The following is a 22,114-nucleotide window of genomic DNA, read 5'->3' as shown; positions in this document are numbered from 1 at the left end:
TAAAATATATCGCACGGGACTATTACAGTAGCCTATAGGTTTTAGTTGTGCAGGATTTGGAATAGACGTGTTGCTAAGCAGTTACATGCAGGTTACGTTTATCGCTGTCACTTATTGAAACGGGATCTAAAGCTGTATGCTCCTCGTATCAAAGCGCTCCAGTGTCACATTCACATGACATTAAACTCGGCCACAATCGTTGAGATGGTGTCGGACTCCTCCATTTTCTCTCTCCTCAGACAAAAATAAATAAATAAATAAAACAAACGGCAGACCAAAACAAATGCGCTGTTGATATATTTACACGTCCAAATATCATTAGGATCAACACAGTTTTGATGTCATTTCCATATGTTAGAGATGTGACTGAATGAAACGGAGAAGTGCGTTGTGCAGCGTTGCCTGCGATATTTAGGCTGTTTATTACACAAAATCCTCTTAGTAGCCTATACTAGTACTATATCTATATAAATGTGTCATTGTAACGCAGCATTGCTGAACGCACGTGTCTTCACGCGCAGTCATTTTTATCAACTCTAATGTAAAAAAAAGCCTCGTTGAAAGACGAGTCACAACTTCTTGAATGTATAAAAGCCTTACTTCAAATCGAAATTTAACACTTTGTGGCCTGTGCCAGCACACAGCAGACTCCATCTTGAATGATCAAGAGCGCTGAACTTGAATAGAATCGCGTATTTTCATACGGTTCCGAATGTTTGTGTTAAATTTTTGTTTATTTCAGAATAGGATTTTATACCACTTAAAGGAAAATATCACTTAAGGGTAGACATGTCCGTTATAAAAGCACAGTTTCTTGCAAGTGAGTGGGGAAAAAGATTAAAAGGACGCCTAATGTTCGATTAAACGTACATTTGAGCGTTTAAAAATGCATAATTGTGTTTTAGGATAAAGTGAAGCACCGGAGTTGAGGAGAGCTCCTCTCACAAGGGGTTGGGTTGCCGTGCCGATTGGCTGCTGTTCATAGACACATACAGTCACGGGCTTGAAACAGAACCAGGGGCAGGTCGACAGCAAGGAAACCATAATCATTGAAAATGAAAAGTACAACGTCCGCATCGTAACCCAGAGGTACGTTGTGACTCAGACATCGCGCACTGGAAAGGTTCCTCTCTGTGTGAGTGTTATAATGCATGTGTTTGATGTGTTTTTATATTGAAGGGGTAGAGTGATGATAGCATGAATGTGTTCTCAGGTTCTCTGGCCTACTACTGCAGCTGCGGCTGGGATTTTCTTGATCCACTTTCACAATTTGGGAAAAAAGGTCATTTCACGCGCACAAACGAGGAGTTTTCAATATGAATAACACTGGCCAACATTTAAATGGTAAGATTCCATCGGTGTTTCCTTAGGCATCACATTTTATATGTTTTAAAATAACGAAATATTAAGTAGAAGACCGGTGTAACTCTGTGAACTCGTTCTGATGTTTGTTCGGGAGAGAGGTATTATTAAAATAATAGCTTATAAATATTAATGAGATTAGAACGCGTGACAACGAGCCCAGCGCTGCCAGATTTACATGTATGGCATTACTGTATGTCATCATATTATAGCCTACTTCTTTATGTGAATTGTGTCAGTCAGAGTTCACTCATCGCTCTGTTGTGTGCGCCCGCTATCATTCCTGCGTTCCTGTGTTATGGAGTATGTTCGAAATGACATACCATACTTCCCCTACTCGGAATAGTAAGCACTATAAGCAGTACGTAAATAATCTGTTCCAAACGTACAGTCGCTCTAGAAACTTTGTAAACGCTTAAGATTTTTCTTAATTTAATCATAAAATTCCACTACATTGTAAACAAAGCTCTATACTTAAATAAAGAGAATCCACATAAATAAATGATTCACAAATATTTGTATTAATTTATTTAGGCTATTGAGCGAAATGATGCAGTTGTAAATATCCTTTTTGGAGAAAGTTACGCCTACGAGTACCAGATCATAATAATTCAATAGTTCATAATAATAGGGATAATTGGAGCAGGTGTTTTAAATGGATTTTATAGGATAAAAATCAAAAGTGAGTTTGACAGCCCCATATTACGGAATGAACATACACCTGGGTCTCTGGTCAAAAGAGATTTCTGAGAACCTCTGAAAAAGTTGTTGATGCTTACTAGGCTGAAAAAGGTTACAAAACATTTTCTATAGAGAATACAAATAGATTCTCTTAGTTTATCAAGAAATGATCATCTACAAAAATTCCTCCAAAAGCAGGACATATAATATTCAAGGAGGTCACAAAAAACCTCAGAGTAACATCTACAGATCTTCAGGTTAGTGTTTGTGAGTTCACCATCAGCTAGAGAGACAGGGCAGCAAGGAGGATGTTACTGCTTCTCCAAAAAGAACATTACTGCCTGTCTAAAATTTGAATGAGCCAGAAGACTTATGGAAGAATGTTTTGTGTACAGATAGGCCCAAAATAGAGCTTTTTGGTGTCAGTGAACCATTACAGTTGGAGAAAACCAAACAGTGGATGTGGCTTAATAAATAAGTGACAATATGTAATTATATAAACATATAACATATATCATTCTTTTTATGTAGTTAAAAGGTTTAGATGAAGATGTGATGCAAATTTAGGTCAAAGTTGTGCAAAATTTCAGTGCTGGGCACTTGTTGGCAGCTTTGCTTTACTATTACTACTCTTTATAACTTTTTGATAACATGTTTTAGAGAATTCACACACAAGCACAAATTATATAATAGATTTTTAATTTATAGGAAGCACAATTTATTATTATTTCATTTCAAGAGTTTTGCACATACAGAGGAAGTGATGATGAAGTGAATGCTTATATGTATATACAAATTTGTTTTTCAGATAATGTAGTAGAGCTGTTATGATTCGGTCACATGTGCTTACTTTCAGTAATTCAACACATTGCCGTACCTGTCCACAGGTGCTGGATCTGCTTGATGGTACATGGAAAACATCACCCATCGACAGAGAGACACTTGGCTTTGACCCTGGCCATTCCTGTCTCATGTGTCCGTGGGTTAAAAGCTTAAGAGCCATAGTTTACTCACTTATCATCACTAGAGAAGCCTTGGAGATCTGAGCCTTTGGGATCAGGACCTGCCTTTGCCTGACAGGGACCCACAAGGCTTATGGAACTATGTGTGCACGATGAACTCAGATTGGTGTGTGGTAGCCAGACTGACTTATTGACACATCTGTCTCAAAATGGATGCAGCTCTGACTGACAGCTGCACGTCCCCACCTAGCCCTGATTTTAGTCTGGACTCATCCAGTCCATTTGCAAATGGACTGCACTTTGATTCAATTCTGTTTGAAGATGAGGACGAGGATGAAGTTATGGATCCAGAGACATTGTCTCGGCTGGAAAGATCCTCGTGTGGCTCAACGAGAGATCATACAACAAATACAAATTCAAAGACAAAATTGGATGTCAAGCCTAGAAGCAAAATTTCAAAGGCTAGCTCATCCTTGGGGCAAGAAGTCGTCTTTGAAGACAAGTCTAAAAGTGATTGTGGGCTTTCTTCTCTTGTAAGCAGGCCTGCCGGGATTATAATGGCAAGTTCTGGTTCTGTTCCTCCATCCCCACCATCAAACCACTACCAACATTATTAGATATCTCTTCATACACCAATCAACTGTTCTGCTATAGCTTTTAAAATGAGGAACATATCAATATGCGTAATTTAAGTTCTAAATAAATGTATAATTATCAATAATTTAATATTTGATAATATAATTTATAAAAATATGCTCATAAAATGTATGCTAAAACATTAAATGAATCATATATTATATTATAGCTTATTATAGGCCTATTAGGCTATATTACTAATAGAAATGATATCCATTTCTGATATCCGCGCAATGTCTAGATATAGGCTACCTAGTATATGACTCTATTTCTGTAGGCACACATACGGGAATTATATGGGAAGTTTACTTTACAGGAATTTAACATATTAGGTTATAATATTTATTTATTTCAGCTAGTAATTAATAGACTACATTAGTAAATAGATATAATTATAAACATGTAATTAGTGTTTAAAAAAATGTTTTCTTATATTATGTTCTTACATATTCTTTTAACAAATATATAATATAATATAATATAATATAATCACATTGTAGTTCCACACTTTTTTTGTCATTTTTAATTCAAAATAAAATATTTATTACTTCTGATAATCCCAGGTTGCTATGGTTATGCAGGCTTGTTGACACAATAAATTTTTGACCACAAGAAAAGGATGTCGTTCCCTCAACATAAAAAGTCATAGCCATGAAATATATTGTTCCCTCAACATAGGATCTTGAGGCCATGACTTCACATCATGTGGCCACGAAATATACCTGGTATTAAGATGCGTTTTGGTCAATTGGATCACAAGTAGACGAGGCAGACAGATACCCATTTACACCTGCTTCCAGCTGCATAAACAGCCATTATGTGTGTTAAGTACTAGTATGACCAACTAGCGATTAGTCTAGGAGCAGTAAGTCTTACAAGTCTTACAAGTCTTAGACCAATCTACGTTTTTATCATGTAATTGACTTAAAACAGTTATGAACATTCTTAAAGAAAAAAAATTGATGACTAACTTTTAAGACTAGTCTTAGCAGTATGCAACTGGCACTTGGTGTTTTAATCCGTCTCTTTTGTCCACTTTCAACTTTCAACCACTTCTGTCCTGTTTTCTTCGAGGGGAGGATCTATGGCCGGGTAAATGTATGGGTTTTTTCAGAACTTTCGATCTAATGGACAAAATAAGCTCACACAATTTACATATGAATGCGCACGACGACGGAAAAATATACGGAGAGCATCAGCTTTCGTTTCTGCTCTGATAGCTGCAAGACCACACCAAACGCGGTGAGTGCGTGTTAGAAATCAGGAATGGTGAGAACATTGTGCTTGTTACGTTTTTCATCTTCAAACCAAACTTGGGTCTTCGGCCAACAGAGTTTAAATCCCATCTGGATAGCGTGCTTCCCATAATGTTTATGCACTAGGTCAGTAGGTGGAGAGTAGGTGGTCTTTTGTGGCTGTTCGAACATATTTGACCACATGAGCGTCTACATTACGAAAGCAATCTGGTCGAATGTGTTTTCGACTACCTCTGGAACTGGTCAGAATTTTACAAGCTCAAAAAGTTTTAGACCCTCAACAAAATTATCTCATGGCCACAACATTTTATCACGTTCCCACGAGTTAATATGTCTGAAAGAAATCCGGTCGAATGTCTTTTCGACTACCTCTGGAAGTGGTCACAAGTGGACAAGCTCAAAATATTTTAGATCCCATTTACACCTGTATTTAGCATTGTCCACTTGTGATCTGATTGACCAAAACGTATCTTAAAGGTTTTGTTCACCCAAAAATTACATTTCTGTCATTAAGTACTCACCCCATGTCGTCCCTTCGTTAGTCTTTGGAACAAAAATGAAAATATTTTTGATGAAATTCAAGGGTATCTGATCCACACATAGGCAGCAATGACACTGCACCTTTTGAGGTCCAGAAAGGTACTAAAGACATTGTTAAAACCGGCAAGAAGTATTCACAAAAAGTATTCTCGTCGCTTCATAATATTAAGGTTGAAGTCACTGTAGTCACTTCGCCGGTTTTAACGATGTCTTTAGTACCTTTCTGGACCTTAAAAGGTGCAATGTCATTGCTGCCTATGTGTGGATCAGATACCCTCGGATTTCATCAAAAATATCTTAATTTGTGTTCCGAAGACAAACAAAGGTCTTGCGGGTTTGGGACGACATGAGGGTGAGTACTTAATGACAGATATTTCATTTTTGGGTGAACTAACCCTTTAATAGCAGGTGTAAACAGGGCCATAATGATGTCGTTACCTCGACAAAATGATCTCATGGCCACAACATTTTATCACGTTCCCACAAGTTAATATGTTGTGGCCTCAACATGCTGTGACGTTCCCACTAATTAATATCTCATGGCCACGACAAAGTGAACCGAACCATGTCTCCTCCTGGTCACCATTTTTTTGTAGTTGATACTGAAACCATTTTTTTTTTTGTAGTTGATACTGAAACCATTTTAAAACATTTTTCATGTTTTAAATGTTTACCATGTTTTGAAACCATTTTAACAATACGTTAAAATAACCTAATTTATATATGATGTCCACCAGCAGACAAAAAAAATGAAAACAAAGGCATTACCACCAGTGAAATATTTGGAGGGTGAAGTTATATGGGCTAAATTCAACCGTAGACCATGGTGGCCATGTCAGGTGACTGTTCACCCAGTTGAGGGAGTTTACCACAGAATTAAAGGTAAGTACACAACCACAGAAGCCATACTGTGGATGCCTAACTTAATAAACTAGATTCATAACTTTTCAGTTGCTTTTTACCACATAATCCACCCACAAAAATGTGTATTGTCCTTCCTTGAATTGCTTTGTGTGATTGTGTTTCAGAGCCACCAGATAGGACCAATCGTCAGTATTTCCTCAAGACATTTGGGGAACCTGAAGAACAAGCATGGGTTCCTGAGCGATCTACTCATATATTTGTGGGTGGATATCAGTTTAACAATCTCCCTTTTGTGAGGGGAAGTGGACGCCAACAAGATGAAAACGCCAGACACTCTGTAATTTCTGAAACATCCTTTCAGTTAAATGGATATTGTGACACCTTTTTAAAACCCTTGTGAAATTGTTACTCTTGGGTTACTTTGCAGATACCCAAGCGTTTTCTGAACTCTTGGAGAGCTAGTGTGGTTGAAGCAGAAGCACTTCTCCTGGAGAAGCCAAGGGTCACCACTCCATGCTCAGACTTCTCCAAAACAATCTCTGAAGGAACCACAAATAACACAGAAAACAAAGTGTCTGTACCAGTGGAATTACCCAACATTAGTCTTCTGAGCAATGGAACAGTTACACAAAAAGACCACCTGAACACCTTGCAACAAAATCAGGGGTCTAAAAACAAAAAGAAACAAAGAAAGTCATCAACACATTTAAAAACATCTGAGGAATTTCATTACGAGAAGGATAAAATTATGGAAGGGTTGGACAGTCCCTACTCTGACATTGATTCAGTACCACAGATCCGCAGATGTCCCAAAAGCTCTGAGCGAATATCAAATATTGAACAATCAAACTTAACCCCAAGTCAGCTTCCCATTACAAATGACAAAGAAATAAAAAAGAATGTGGAGAAACAGGGTGGCCTTTGGTTCAGTAAAACAGGGAAAGGTCAAGTCAATGGGGGACTTGGTCGTGCTGGAATTAAATCGGTGAATTGTTCCTTCGGGAAGGTATCTTGTAAAATTAAGATGCCAGATTCAGCAAGCATGAAATCCAAGGACAATCACATCACCGGACTTGAAAATCTATCTACCGAAGCCAGGAAAGCTCTCGGTAGGAGAGTGAAGTGCCTTCCGGCAAGTAGTCGCCTGATGACGAGAGCACTGAAGGCGATGGAGGAGGCAGAGTGGATGAAGAAACAACTGGTAAACCAAGAGTCAACCTCAAATGTTGATATAGAGAATTGTGTATCTTCTTCTGACTTTACATTACCTGAAACAACAGATGTAGACAACAATGGCCCTTCACAGAAGATGCCAACTACAGCAAGCAGTGATCTGAAAGAGGACTCAAACATTAGCACATGCACCCAGCTGTTGTCTAATCCTCTGAGTTGTAAAGACAATGAACATTTAGTCAAATCTGAAGATGAAGCTTCTTTGATATCTCAAGCACCTGTTGCCTTTCATTCATCCAAATTCAAACAAGAGAGTCATGTTTCTAATTTATCTTCTAGTTCTACACCAAATTTGCACCTAAATATGGAAGATATGGAGAACATGAAAGAAATAACTTTCAAATCACTAGCAAATGAACACAGTGGCCAGCCTCTGTTGTTTCATCCTGATGCAAACTACAAGTTTAGCACATTCCTAATGATGCTGAAGGATATACACGATAGCCGGGAAAAAGACGGAACAGCATTGGTAATAGAACCGTTACCCAAAAATGAACTTATTAAAGAGGAGCCATCACTGATTCCGAACGTGAAGGATGATCTGACAACAGTAAACACAGTAGCTACACAAAAATATCAGCTGGGCAAAATCACATCCAAACAGAAGAAGATGAAGCTGAAGTCTGGGACAGATATTATCCCAGAAAATCAGTTAAACTCTACAGTTTCAAAAAATGCTCAAAGACTTAGTAAAAAAATGAGTTCAAAAAAGAAAACCACTGAGGTCACAGCAAACATCCACTCCAAAGATTCCTTTGACAAACTAATATCTGAGCATCACCTGCCCTCAGAGGAACCAGAGACCAAGTTCTCAGCTAATGTGCCCAAAAAGCGTTGGCAGAAGTTTGACCAAGTCAGTAACAAAGCGTTACATGCAGATGAAGGTAGTTGTATTCCAGAAACAGAAAGATTGCCCTCAGAAAATTGTGACATTTTGGTAGGTGGCACAAATAAGTCTTGCTCTTTTGTGCCCGAGAAGGCAACAGTCATCAATGCATCAGAAAATTCTCAAGCCAACTGTCAAAAAAATGACACCCCTACAGGTAAGGTAGACAATGTAATCACTGCTAATATCATCTAAGGATTGTGTGAAGTCTTGGCTCAAAAATGTTTGTGCTTTTCACAGAATGTAAACGTATTAGAAAACCTAGCAAAAGACTCATAGAATGGACAGAAGAATACGATCAATTGTTTTCTACTAAGAAGAAAGCAAAAAAAAAACCTGAGTCGTTTAATAAGGTAGCTCAATTTACGCTAGCTAATCATGTTCAAGTTGCATATGCAAATTTTCTTGTATTCTGTAATTCGCTTTAGCATTCTGACAATTTTTTTAAACTTATGAATAGGTTGAAAACCACAACTGCAGTGGCCCAGTTGAGAAAACATCTGGCGAAAGTATACAGAATCCTCAGGTAACAGAACAAGTTATGTCGAGGCCCCTGCCAGAATTACAGACTCCTCCTCCAGAAGACCTATCTCGGAGCACTCCTTCAATAAATACCACGCCATGTCAAGAGAGTCAAGTGTTGTCTGTTGACACACTAACTCCACCTCCAGAAACAATCCCATCACCATGTGCTGAAATTTGCCATAGGGAGCAGCTTCAAAGACAAAATGCTTTAGCCATTGGTGAGTACCTTTTTGAAGGTTTACATAATTATGAAGAAATTCAGCAAGCATATGCAATGGTCATATGAAGACCTAGTGTCAGAATCACTTTTTACTATGTTTTATTTTATTGATTGTTTTAGGGCTCACTATATTCAGTACTTTTTATCAGAACAAAAATAACAGTCAAAAAGAAATGATTGTTCACAATTTTGAATAGGTAATGGTGTGTGTTTAAGCACAAAGAGACAACGGAAACCCACCAAAAAGATTCTAGAAAGCTCCATTGAAGCTGAACCAATTCTCATCCCTAAAAGAAAGGTACTATTACTATTTAAAAAAGTTCACTTTGATAGATAACTAAATAAAGAATCGTTATCATAAACCATACTTATTGTGTCTTTAGTCTAAGGGACATCAGAACAAAGGAAAATTGGGCTAATAGCATTATCATTCACAGGTGAAGTCACAGAAGATTTGCTCATCTGGACAATCTACAAGATCAGGTTTGACTGCTTTCAAAACTCTGTTATTTTATTAAAATCATAAAGTTAATATTTTGGACGACTTGTTTATTTTAGGGACATAGCCAACAGTCAGAGACAATTCAAGGGCCACATTTTCTGAACATGCAGCCCTGGGGTACATTTCCCGTACAACAATGTAACTGCTTAACTACCATAGCACGATGCATCGTTGAAGAAATCAACTAGCTAGTCACGACTGTTTCCCGAAACCGTACTGTCACAAATTTGTCATTTAACCATGTTGGTTGATGCCACGCAGGTGGTAAAAATAACTTATTTTAATGAATCCGTTTGAAATCAAATTAATGCTAGATTTTTTGCTATAAACTACAGACATGTTAACTGAGGACTAATTCTCATTTTTCTCAGTTATTTTGCTTAATTCCCAGATATATTCATAGGCATATACGCACATGCGCACTCTTCAAAAATGGCGCTATAAAACTTTTGACAAACTAAAATATGTAAATGACATTTGTATATATTCGAAATAAAAGATATAGATTGTACTGAATGTCAGCTTGCTTATTTTGCTCAAGATAAAGATTTATTAAGTTCACATGTCTTGCAAAGAAACTAACCACTGGTTGAGAGCTGTCATTCCAACCACACAACTTTGTGATGCTATTTGCAAATGTTCGTTGGAACTATAGTTTTGGGAAGCACCGACTTGTTGAACTATGCTGATAACGACGGAACTTGCTACCATGGTGGGCTAACAATGCTTTTGGAAAATGCACCCCAGGTCATTTAATGATGTACTAAAAGATGTATGTCCATTATATTTTATATATTTTCAACAACAATCTAATCTAGTTAATCTAAATTATGTTTTAAGCATGTTATTTGACATTATTCAAACTTAATAACAGGCAAATTTATATGATGCCTCAGGTTCAAATCAGTTCAATAGTCAGCCTCTTATTAGTGACCATCATAGTGACCGTGATCAGTAAATTTTCACAATTGATATTAAATTCTGGGTTTTTAATAACAGAAATCTGAAGAAGCCTAAATCTCCAATAATATTTTGGAAATGTAAAACAGTTCTTTTGTTGAGCTGCTAGAAGAACTGACATATGCTGCACAAATAACTTTGTTATTTTTTTATAAACAGTAATTTAATCTATGCAGCAAGTTTATTTGGTGCCTTAGTTGTCTTCTGTTTTACAATCTTTAATTGTATTATAATTGAAGGGATAGGACAACAATCATCAAAAAGTAAGAACAAGCTGTCTTCTGAGTCCATCGACACACCAACTGACCCAATACTAAAAAGCACAGAGCTGGAGATAAAAGTTGCCCCCGCAATGCCTCATACAGTTAACCCAGAATCAGCTGAGGATGGCTCAGATGCTCTCAGATGCTCAAGTTCAGAGGTCAGTAAAATGAACTCTTGAAAATAGTCTTTTATTATTTCTTAATTGCCACTTTATTGGGTACACCTATACAACTGCTTCTAATTAGCCAATCAGTCAAATGCATTACTAGAAAGTACCAATATCCAAAGAATTCAATGAAAACAATTTAAATCAATCTTTCCAAATGCCCACTTAATTAAATAACCTGAATATCTGACATTTCATTCAGATGTTTGAATCTAGTTATGGCTTGTGTTCTGAAAGAGAAGAAAAATCACGATCTGAGGAAGGACTTTCGGATAATAAAAGACTCTCAGAGGAGAAAGGTGGCAGCATCTTACTCGTGGAAAATGTGTGTCAGGTAGGTGTGTTGAGGCCCGTTTACACCAAGAATGATAACTATATTAGTGTCCACACCAACGGACAACAGTTATTTTGTCTACTGTGTTAAATACTCAAGCTCTTTAAAGTCAGGTGAATTCTGACTGAATTCTGATTCTCAATGTTTTTTATCATTCACTGTTCAACAAATCACTCTAAAAATGATCCAGTGATACTGTTCCTCTATGCTATTATTGTTATAGCTGTGGTGTGAACTTTTATTATCACTATTTATTATTTAGCCTTTATTGTCTCCCTTTGGACAATTTTTGTCTTGGGCGATTCAGTGAACACAATTGACCTATCAACACATATATAATGAAATCAACCTACAATTAACAAAAACTTAAAACAATTACTAAACCAGCAAATTACTTTTTAGTTACAGTTATCGTTATAATTACCGTCCTTGGTGTAAATGGACCTTTATCCTGGCTAACAACAGTGTTGGTTGTAATGCAGTACTAAGTAATTAATTACTGTAATTTATAGGGATGGACCAAAATAAAAATTCTGGGCCTAAACCGAAAATGTTTTTTCGGTTAATTAAATTATTTATTTCTTATTTTAAATTAGCTTTTTTTTTTTAAATGAATGATTCTGAATTTAAAAACACAAGCCAATAAAATAAAAGAACCACACTTTTATTAAAAGTAACAAACTAATATTATTAAATATATTATTCTTTATTCAGTTATATGCAACAGAATCAGATCCAAATTATCCAAATTATGTATAGTCCTACAAAGCTATTATTATCAGAGCATGTGAGCAGATAAGATAAGTGAAAGAGAGGGTAGCATCATTTTACCAGCGTTGTCCAGCCCAGCTATACCACACCATGTTACAGCACAGTAGGGCTATTGCAAACAGAAACAAGTATACTACTACATAGAAATATACGTTGGCACGTTATTTGAGCGGACTTTGCTTTTCCGGTAAGAGTGAGTGGTACATGAGTGGAGCGTTCGCATGACCCGTAAGCAACTGAGAGGAGCACACGTGGATAGAGCGGAATATTGAGTGGAACATCACACGGTGCAGTGATATCGGCTAAACCCAAACAACGAACACTGCGGGGCAGCATATACAGTTGTGGTCAGAATTATTGCCACCCTTGGTAAATATGATCAAAGATGACTAAAAATAAATGTGCATTGTTTATCCTTTTGATCTTTAATTCATAAAATAGCAAAAATATAACCTTTCATTGAAGGAAAAGAATTGAAAGTGGGGGGAAAATCACATTATGAAATAAATGTTTTTCTCCAAAACACGCTGGCCACAATTTTTGGCACCCTTTTATTCAATACTCCTTTTGCCAAGATAACAGCTCTTTACCTATAATGCCTGATGAGTTTGGAGAACACCTGACAAAAGATCAGAGACCATTCCTTCATACAGAATCTCTACAGATCCTTCAGATTCCCAGCTCTATGTTGGTGCTTCTTCTCTTCAGTTCACTCCACTCATTTTCTTTAGGGTTCAGGTCGGGGGACTGGGATGGCCATGGCAGAAGCTTCATTTTGTGCTCAGTGACACATTTTTGTGTTGGTTTGTTTTGAATCATTGTCCTGATGGAAGATCCAACCACGGCCCATTATTGGATTTGTAGCAGAAGCGGTCAGGTTTTGATTTTTTATCTGTTGGTATTTGATAGAATCCATGATACCATGTATCTGAACAAGATGTCCAGGACCTCCAGCAGAAAAACAGGCCCACAACATTAAAGATCCAGCAGTATATTTAACCGTGGGCATGGGGTACTTTTTATCCATGTGTGCACCAAACCCATCTGGTGGGTTTGCTGCCAAAAAGCTCTTTTTTTTAGTTTCATCTAGCCATAGAAGCCAGTCCCATTTGAAGTTCCAGTCTTGTCTGACAACTGAATGTGCTGGAGATTTTTTCTGGATGAGAGCAGAGGATTTTTCTTGAAACCCTCCCGAACAACTTGTGGGGATGTAGGTGCTGTTTGATAATTTTTTTTAGGCTTTCTGAAACTCAAGACTCAACTAATCTCTGCAATTCTCCAGCTGTGATCCTTGGAGAGTCTTTGGCCAACCAAACTCTCCTCCTTACTGTGCATTAGGACGATTTAGACACATGACCTCTTCCAGGCAGATTTGTAACATCTTTAGTTCATTGGAACTTCTTAATTATTGCCCTGATAGTGGAAATGGGGATTTTCAATGCTTTAGCTATTTTCTTACAGCCATTTTCTATTTTGTGAAGCTCAACAATCTTTTGCTGCACCTCAGAACTATATTCTTTGGTTTTACTCATTGTAATGAATGATTACGGGAATTTGGCCTTTGTGTTTCCTCATGTTTATACTCCTGTGGAACAGGAAGTCATGGCTGGACAATTTCATGTTCATAATTACCCTGGTGTGCTAAAAAAAAATGTAAATATGAATGAATATACTTCAGAGATATTTTATTCATAAAAAATTCTAGGGGTGCCAATAATTGTGGCCAATGTGTTTGGAGAAAAACGTCTCAGGTTACGTATGTAACCACGGCTCCCTGAGAACAGGGAACGAGACACTGCGTTTAAACGCATATGGGGAACGTCATCACGTGAACCGGTGTCTGAAAGCAATTATCAAATCTCACCAATCCTATTGGCCGGCGACAGCCTATGACGTCATTAAGACGCGACCTGGAAGTATAAAAGGAGCGCCTAGAGAAGCAGTCAGTACCTTATCATCTGAAGGGAATTCAGCAGGCAGCCCCGATGCATGGCAGGTAACGCAGTGTCTCGTTCCCTGTTCTCAGGGAACCATGGTTACATACGTAACCTGAGACGTTCCCTTTCGAAAGGGAACTCTACACTGCGTTTGAACGCATATGGGGAACGATATACCCACGCCGCCATGCGTGAAAGAAGTGCATGCCAGAAAATGGCTAGACAAACGTCAGAACTAGCAGCTTCAACTGAAATGCCAGAACCACTCCCCCTACGGGTCATACATAGGCTATCAGTGACAGCATTCCCAATGGCCAACAGCCCAAGCTATGAGCCTCAAAGAGGCCTTCCGCAGAAGGCCTACCAAGGCCGCTCAAAGGCTTCTGGGACCAACTTACTTTTCGAAGAAAAGAGGGTACCTCTAAGGGAATGTAGCCAGGGGGCCCGAGGGAACCCTAGCCAGTCTTTTGTCAGGGGAACAGAGTCAACCCTGAATGCCACCAGGGAGGCCGACCTGGTCTAATCAGCAACCTAGTCTTGGCCAACAACCTGTCTGATCACAGAGTCTCAAATCACATTCTTCAGAGAAGATATCCAGTAAGAGTGACTGCAAAGAGGCAGTAACCAACTCAGAGGGGCATCCTGGAGAGCAGGACTCAGCGCTCTTTACCCTTACCAATGAGGGGAGTGACACTCTGCTCAATCCTAGGATCTACTCAGCGCCTGATTATTTGCACTGAGGAGGCTGTGCACTCTAAAGGAACCCAGAAAGGGGAGTACATTACCAGCCTGGGGGCTGATCCTCAATAGGGAGGCCTCAGGGAGGCCTTCAACCACTGACCAGCTTAGGGAGCTAAGTACTATGCGGGACAACCCTCAACGAGGGGAGTACAGAGCTCAACCTAACAGATAAACCGTACTGTAGGCACAAAATCATGGAGGCTCAGGAAGGGGCCTGCAACATGACGCAAATTCTACAATGTGAAGAATACATCACAGCAGCCTTGCTAAGCCTTGCTAAGGCCAACATGTGAAGCTACATGCTCAATCTGCTTAATCTGCTTGAAGGGAACACACCTAGAACAGCTTGCTTGCTGATAAGCAAAAACCCACAAACATGGAACTCATTCAAAATGTAACGGAGTTAAACCAGCAGACAAGACTGTAGAGTGCCCACATAATAGTCTACCTAACACAATCTGACGAGCAGTGTACTCAGTAAAAACACTTTTTACTCTTTAAAGCAAGAGGAGTACAACATACGGCATCACGCCCTGCAGGAGGCCCAAAAGAGGGCCTACGACTTCCAGACACATGGCGTCAGCTCATGGCAGTGTTCTAAGCTCTAAGGGAGCCAAATATGATAACCAAACTTCTCTAGTGAGGTTAACTAGTTTAACTCAACCTGAGCCACCATACCACCTGGCAATGTACTCAGTAAAAACACCTTTTACTCTTTAAGCAAGAGGAGTACAAACCTATGCCATCATGTTCTAGAAGGAGGCCCAACCGAGGCCTACAACTCAGAAAGACACGTGGCGCCAGCTCTAGTGGCAGTATCTAAGCGCTAAGGGAGCCATATATAGAACCAAACTTTCCAGTGAGGTTAACTATTAGCTCAACCTGAGCTTAATTCTAATCAACAAATTCCAACAGGCAGTGGTTTTAAGTCTTTTACTCAGTAAAAAACTTAAAACTTTTAAAGCAAGAGGAGTACAAAAACTCACATGCCACCGAAAGACTTCTACTACTCCAGAAGGCATGGGCGTCAGCCAGTGGCAGTGTCAATATTAAACTATCACAAACCTGCGCCATCATGTTCCTAGGGGAGGCCCAAATGGGGCCTGCGACTCCAGAAAGGCATGTGGCGTCAGCTAGTGGTATTTTTTTAAGCTCTAAGGGAGCCTAATCTGAGAACCAAACAATCAAGTGAGGTTACCTAGTTTAACTCAACCTGAGCTTAAATCTACACATTCCAACAGACAATGTACTCAGTACAGGGTTAAGGCCACTCTTAACCCTGTAGTAGGGGAGTACAAAGAATATATGCTGCCATGCTCTGAAGGAGGCCCAAACCAGCCTACTACTTCAAATAAACACGGGCATAAACCTGTGGCAGTGCTAGTTCTAAGTGAGCAAAACTCTGACCAAACATCTACCAACAAAACTTGTGACACAACAAGCTATTGTGCTCAGAAGAAGACTTAGATCAAAGCCTTCAGCTCCAAACAACGCAATCAACTCTTGTGGCAGTGTTCAAACTCTAAGGGAGCTATAAAAGAACCAAACTGAATAGTGAGGTTCCCTAAACAAACTCAACCTGAGCTATGCATTCCAGCAGGTCATGTACTCAGTAAAAACACATTTAGTCTTAAAGCAAGGAGAGTACAAATTAGTCACCATGCTCTGAAGGAGGCCAAACCAAGCCTGCTACTACAGAAACAGGTGTTAACCTGTGGCAGCAATAGAGTTACAGCTCACACTGTGTAGGGCAAAACTAGAACTTAAAGCATAAAACAATGCTTTACTTTTCATTCATACCATCCTGAAACTCAAGAATGAATGCTTTTCACCAAACCAGAAGTTCTTACATCTGTACTGAACCCTAGGGAACGGGAGCTAGATCAAAGCTAACACCGTTACACTCAAGCTTGAATGTTAATTCAAGGGGTTCAGGGGAAAAGACAAAACACAGTATGAATGAAAATTCTAGAAAAAGTGGGGTTTACGCAACACTAGCATTCTCTTATCCACATAATGATAAGGGGCCTACCACCTGAGACAACGGCACCAGGGAGACTAGCCATAGCCTGCTACCTTAGCTGCTATCTATCTTGCACCTACACCAAAGGGGTAAAGGGCCTTGGTCTGACAACTCTGATAAGAGGAGGCCAGAACTAGGAAAACTACACAACTTGACAAGGGAAGTAATAAAAAGGGTGAAATGCTTTAATATATCACCTGAACCCTAGTTCTAGCCTAGGCCAGCTATAGCTGTGAGCCTATAGGGCCACACATAAGCATAGATCTGCCTGGGGCTTAAACTCAGCCTCTAAACTCATACTAGAGAGGAGGCTACTCTGAAAATAACTCTCTAAAATAGGAGCTCAGAGGAGCAAAGCTCAACCCAAGCCAAACAATGTCAGGCGGCCCCGAAGGCCGACGCTAAACATAGATCTATCTGAAGTAAAGAGTGCTAATCTCGAAACATCTCTAGCTATGACCAGAGGAGAAGCTACTCTACCAATGGTGGCTATAAGGCGGCCATTTTGTTTGCCAACACCAGAAATAAATCGTTCTAGCCAACCTACTGGAACTTCAGAGCCCTAAATTCCCCTTTCTTTTTTTCCATTTACATGCCCAGGAAAAAAACTATACAGAAAACTTAAGGTCAACATATTTTATAACATAAATATAGACCAAGCTCACCTTCCTGCAGCTCGAAGACCGAATCCTCATCATGAAAGGGATGGAATCTAAGGTTCTTTTAAGCCTAAAAGAGCCTCTTCACTATCAAGCCAGAAGGCGAGCCATCAGAAAATATTCATCATGGGCCCAGCCCTCAGCCTAACTGTAAGAAGCGCCTGGGCGTGTTTCAAAAAATATACCATTACTCAGGAGGTGAAAGAAGAGAGGAGAGGGTAGAAGTGAACTACCCTCACGGAGAGGAAATCAATCACTGACGCTGCTGGCGTCTGTGATTGATCACCTCCCTCAGATCCTGCTTCTTCTTCCTGGAGTCCCGCCTTCTCTGGGACCTGCTCCGAGGAGGAGGAGGTGCCCGAGAGGCTACACTGGACTTCTGGCCCTGTCTCCGATCCTCGAATCAGGACGGGCCAGGACCTCCTGTCTGTCTGGACCCAGGATCAAATCTGAGTGGTATGCAGGTCTTAAACGCTGCCGAGCGCGCCTTTGCTTCTCTGAACTTTCAGAAAAGTTCAGAGGGCGAAACCGGTGCATCGAGAAGAAAGCCCTTTTCTTTCTCCCCGATGTCAGCCAGGTTCAGCCGCAGGTGTCTCTCCGTGGCCACCATTGCTGCAATCAATCTACCAATCGAGGCAGTGGTTTGCTTAGTGGCCCGGAGAGCCAGATCCATGGTGCAGCGCAGCTCTTCTACCGCCTCAGGAGACAGACCCTGCCCCTGATCCAGATCCTTCAGCAGATCAGCCTGGTAGGCCTGTAACACCGCCATGGTGTGTAAGGCCGCACCAGCCTGACCTGCTGCCGTGTATGCCCTGCCATTCAAGTGAGAAGTCACTTTAAGAGGCTCTGAAGGACGAGATAGTTCGCAAACGTCTAGTCAATAGGGGGCATCGACACATACCCATGCTGGCTCAATCCCTCAACATCAGCGAAATTTGCCCGCTTATGGCGGTGAATACGAGCCGAGTATGGGTTCTTCCATGCCCTCTCGATCTCAACATGCAGATCAGGAAGGAATGGAAGGCTCACGGGGCTGCTGTGTTATGGCCAGAAAGGAACCGCTCTTCAAACCGTCTGCGTGCGGTCCCTTTCTTAACACGCTCCCAAGGCAGCTGCAGCCTGCCAGAAGCGCGCTCCATAACTTCAAGCAGCTCCGCATACGCAGGGCAGGGAGGCTTTGAAGTCTCAGCAGGCTCACCTGCTTCCTCTTCAATAGCCATCTCCTGCTCTCTTGGGCTTGATGCTAGAAGAGCACTCGCTGCTGGATCTGATGATGTCAACGAGAGGACATCATCATCATCCAGCAACTCATCCTCGTCAGCCACTGAGGGTTGAGAGAGATTTACACCTCTCTCAAATTCCTCAGCGAGCTCCACCTGAGAGCCCCATGATTTCAGCCGCCGCTCTGCCTCAGCACGGGTGGGGCCAGAACCACTAGGCACAGATGCCGGCCCCTCTTCTCTTGAGAAGAGGGCCAGACGAGAGCGGAGCATCCTAATAGGTAGATGCTCACAATTCACACAGACAGCGCCCTCAAGTACTGTCTGTGCGTGCTCCTCCCCCAGACAGAAAACGCACAGATTGTGTGTATCACCGGGTGTCAGAAACCTGGGACACGGATCCACACACTTCCTGAAACGTTTGTCAGACATAGTAAACTCTTACCGGATTCGATGTAATCACAATCAGACAAAAACAGTCCCTGAAGACGAAGAGATACTGACTGCTTCTCTAGGCGCTCCTTTTATACTTCCGGGTCACGTCTTAATGACGTCATAGGCTGTCGCCAGCCAAGAGGATTGTTGAAATTTGGTAATTGCTTTCAGACACCGGTTCACGTGATGACGTCCCCCATATGCGTTTAAACGCAGTGCATAGTTCCCTTTCGAAAGGGAACATTTATTTCATAATGTGATTTTCCCCCCACTTTCAATTCTTTTCCTTCAATGTAAGGTTAGATTTTTGCTCATTTTTTTTAATTAAAGATCAAAAGAATAAACAATGCAGATTTATTTTTATAGTCATCTTTGATCATATTTACCAAGGGTGCCAATAATTCTGACCACAACTGTATCTTCGACTATTTTTCTGTTTCGGCCAAAACTAATTTTAATAATTTTTTGATGCAGAAATTTCGGTGTATCCCTAGTAGTTTAATTACTTTTCCCTTAAAATAGTAAAGTAAGGGATTATTCCTAATTATTTAGAAATTTAATTACAGTTCTGATGTAATTGCATTAAATACTGTATAGAGCAAGGGTTCCCAAACACATTCTGGACCCTCACCAGCACTGCACATTTTGCATGTCTCCTTTATCTGACACACCCATTTCAGGTCTTGGAGCAGGGGTGTCCAAACTCGGTCCTGAAGGGCCACTGTCCTGCCGAGTTTAGCTCCAACTTACCTCAACACACCTGCCTGGAAGTTTCCTGCATGCCTAAAAACCTTGATTAGCTGGTTCAGGTGTGTTTATTTGGGGTTGGAGCTAAACTCTCCAGGAGCAGGATTGGACACCCCTTTCTTGGAGTCTCGACTAATGAGCTGAAGATCTGAATCAGGTGTGTTTGATTAAGGAGACATGGAAAACATGCAGTGTTGGGGAGGCTCCAGGAATGTGTTTGGGAACCCCTGGTAAAGACTATGGAACAATTTTATATAAAACAACAGTGGATTTAACATCTAATGTTAAAATGTTTTAATGTAACCTTCTCTCTGGTCAGTTCAAAAATAATTTATGGAATTTTATATAATTTATTTAAAAGAACAAAAAGAGCAGTTTCATATCTATCCTTGTATTGTTCAACTGGTCGAGGTTGATTTGGGATTAATTAGTAATAAGTCATGCAATACATTTTAGAGAGAGTAATTAGTACATATAATATCTATCTAATAACATACACTGTTGAAGATATAAATAGTAGCTAAATAATTACTTTTTTAGAGTATTTACCAACACTGGCTAAAAATTACTGATACTAGTAAAAACAAAAATAAATGAAAAATGAATTATCACAATAAATATTCACAATAACCTGTATTTTTAAGTCACAATTGAACAAAAGTAGGACATATCTTTTTTTTTTCTTCACCTTATTTTGATGTACTGTATTTCTGGGAGAAACAGATTATTAAAAAGAACTTGGTTTTATCCATTGGTTGTTGATTGCAAACGTCACCTGACAAAAGTCTGTTGTTTCACCATAAGATCAAAAACGAAGATCAAAATGCATGGATGCATTTAAAAAATAAATTTTTAATTTTTATGCTAACGTTAATAATAAACAAATGACAGTGTCAAATGACAAAAAATTATATTATATTTTGTTAAAAATTATAACTATATTTAAGACTAAGATGTTTCCAAAGAGTGATTGACCTTAGGATGTTTTAGCTAATTGAAATTTATCATTTAAAATATTAGTTCACTAAACTAGTAGTCAATAACTATATGGTATATTATAAAATACCTCAATGACCTCCTCCTCTGCTGTTTCTGAAGGCGTGTGAAAAACAGGGAGATCTCCTTCTGTGCGAAGGGCAATGCTGTGGGGCATTCCACCCACAATGCACTGGTCTGAACGAGCTTCCCACAGGAAAATTTTTATGTCAGGAGTGCACGTCTGGTGAGTGCCTGCTCCATAATTTACACACCAACAATTTGTCTTAAAGTAATTTTACAGCTTTTGACAGCTGGTTTTGTGACCATTTGAATAGGTATACACTCATGCTTTGCTTGTAAGAGCTTGGGTGAGGACGTCAGGCGCTGTATGCTTCCTGGATGTGGGAAGTTCTACCATGGGGAGTGCGCTGCCAGCCATGCACCCACTGTACCTCTGAACCGGGCCTTTCGTTGCCCTCTACACGTCTGCCTGTCTTGTTTCATCACAAACCCTACCAATCCATCCGTATCTAAAGGTTTGTTGTGCTTAGAGCAGTTAGGTGCTAGATCAGGTGATTCTACATAATGAAAGCCTGTTCACACTGCCCTAAAAAACACCAACAATTCCACCTGGGAACAGCAATATCTGTATACGGTATCTCACAGAAGTGAGTACACCCCTCACATTTTTCTAAATATTTTATTGTATCTTTTCATGTGACAACACTGAAGAAATGACACTTTGCTACAATGTAAAGTAGTGAGTGTACAGCTTGTATAACAGTGTAAATTTGCTGTCCCCTCAAAATAACTCAACACACAGCCACTAATGTCTAAACCGCTGGCCACAAAAGTGAGTACACCCCTAAGTGAAAATGCCCAAATTGGGCCCAAAGTGTCAATATTCTGTGTGGCCACCATTATTTTCCAGCACTGCCTTAACCCTCTTGGGCATGGAGTTCACCAGAGCTTCACAGGTTGCCACTGGAGTCTTCTTCCACTCCTCCATGATGACATCACAGAGCTGGTGGATGTTAGAGACCTTGTGCTCCTCCACCTTCCGTTTGAGGATGCCCCATAGATGCTCAATAGGGTTTAGGTCTGGAGACATACTTTAGCAAGGCAGCAGTCGTCTTGGAGGTGTGTTTGGGGTCGTTATCATGTTGGAATACGGCCCTGCGGCCCAGTCTCCGAAGGGAGGGGATCATGCTC

General features: G+C 40.0%; 1 protein-coding gene across 4 annotated transcripts in view; it reads left to right on the top strand.

Annotated features, from left to right (window-relative positions):
• The first annotated feature begins 655 nt into the window (after positions 1–655).
• The window catches only part of nsd1b (nuclear receptor binding SET domain protein 1b), a 43,361-nt gene continuing 21,902 nt past the window's right edge, over positions 656–22,114 (top strand). The window contains exons 1-15 of one of the 4 annotated variants that reach the window (XM_051878175.1): positions 667–820; positions 906–1,089; positions 1,214–1,344; positions 2,931–3,565; positions 6,178–6,319; positions 6,466–6,638; positions 6,729–8,577; positions 8,661–8,773; positions 8,881–9,163; positions 9,363–9,463; positions 9,603–9,648; positions 10,867–11,048; positions 11,260–11,391; positions 21,023–21,146; positions 21,238–21,438. In XM_051878175.1, the coding sequence (XP_051734135.1) occupies positions 3,215–3,565; positions 6,178–6,319; positions 6,466–6,638; positions 6,729–8,577; positions 8,661–8,773; positions 8,881–9,163; positions 9,363–9,463; positions 9,603–9,648; positions 10,867–11,048; positions 11,260–11,391; positions 21,023–21,146; positions 21,238–21,438 (3,697 nt within the window). In that variant the 5' untranslated portion in view covers positions 667–820; positions 906–1,089; positions 1,214–1,344; positions 2,931–3,214. Of the gene's footprint in view, positions 821–905; positions 1,090–1,213; positions 1,345–2,930; positions 3,566–6,177; positions 6,320–6,465; positions 6,639–6,728; positions 8,578–8,660; positions 8,774–8,880; positions 9,164–9,362; positions 9,464–9,602; positions 9,649–10,866; positions 11,049–11,259; positions 11,392–21,022; positions 21,147–21,237; positions 21,439–22,114 lie in introns of those variants that run through there. The other 3 variants (XM_051878176.1, XM_051878177.1, XM_051878179.1) reach the window with 3 other exon arrangements.

This window comes from Ctenopharyngodon idella, chromosome 21, assembly GCF_019924925.1.
Source record: "Ctenopharyngodon idella isolate HZGC_01 chromosome 21, HZGC01, whole genome shotgun sequence".
Taxonomy (NCBI): Eukaryota; Metazoa; Chordata; class Actinopteri; order Cypriniformes; family Xenocyprididae; genus Ctenopharyngodon; species Ctenopharyngodon idella.
This window is presented reverse-complemented; position numbering and strand designations above follow the sequence as displayed.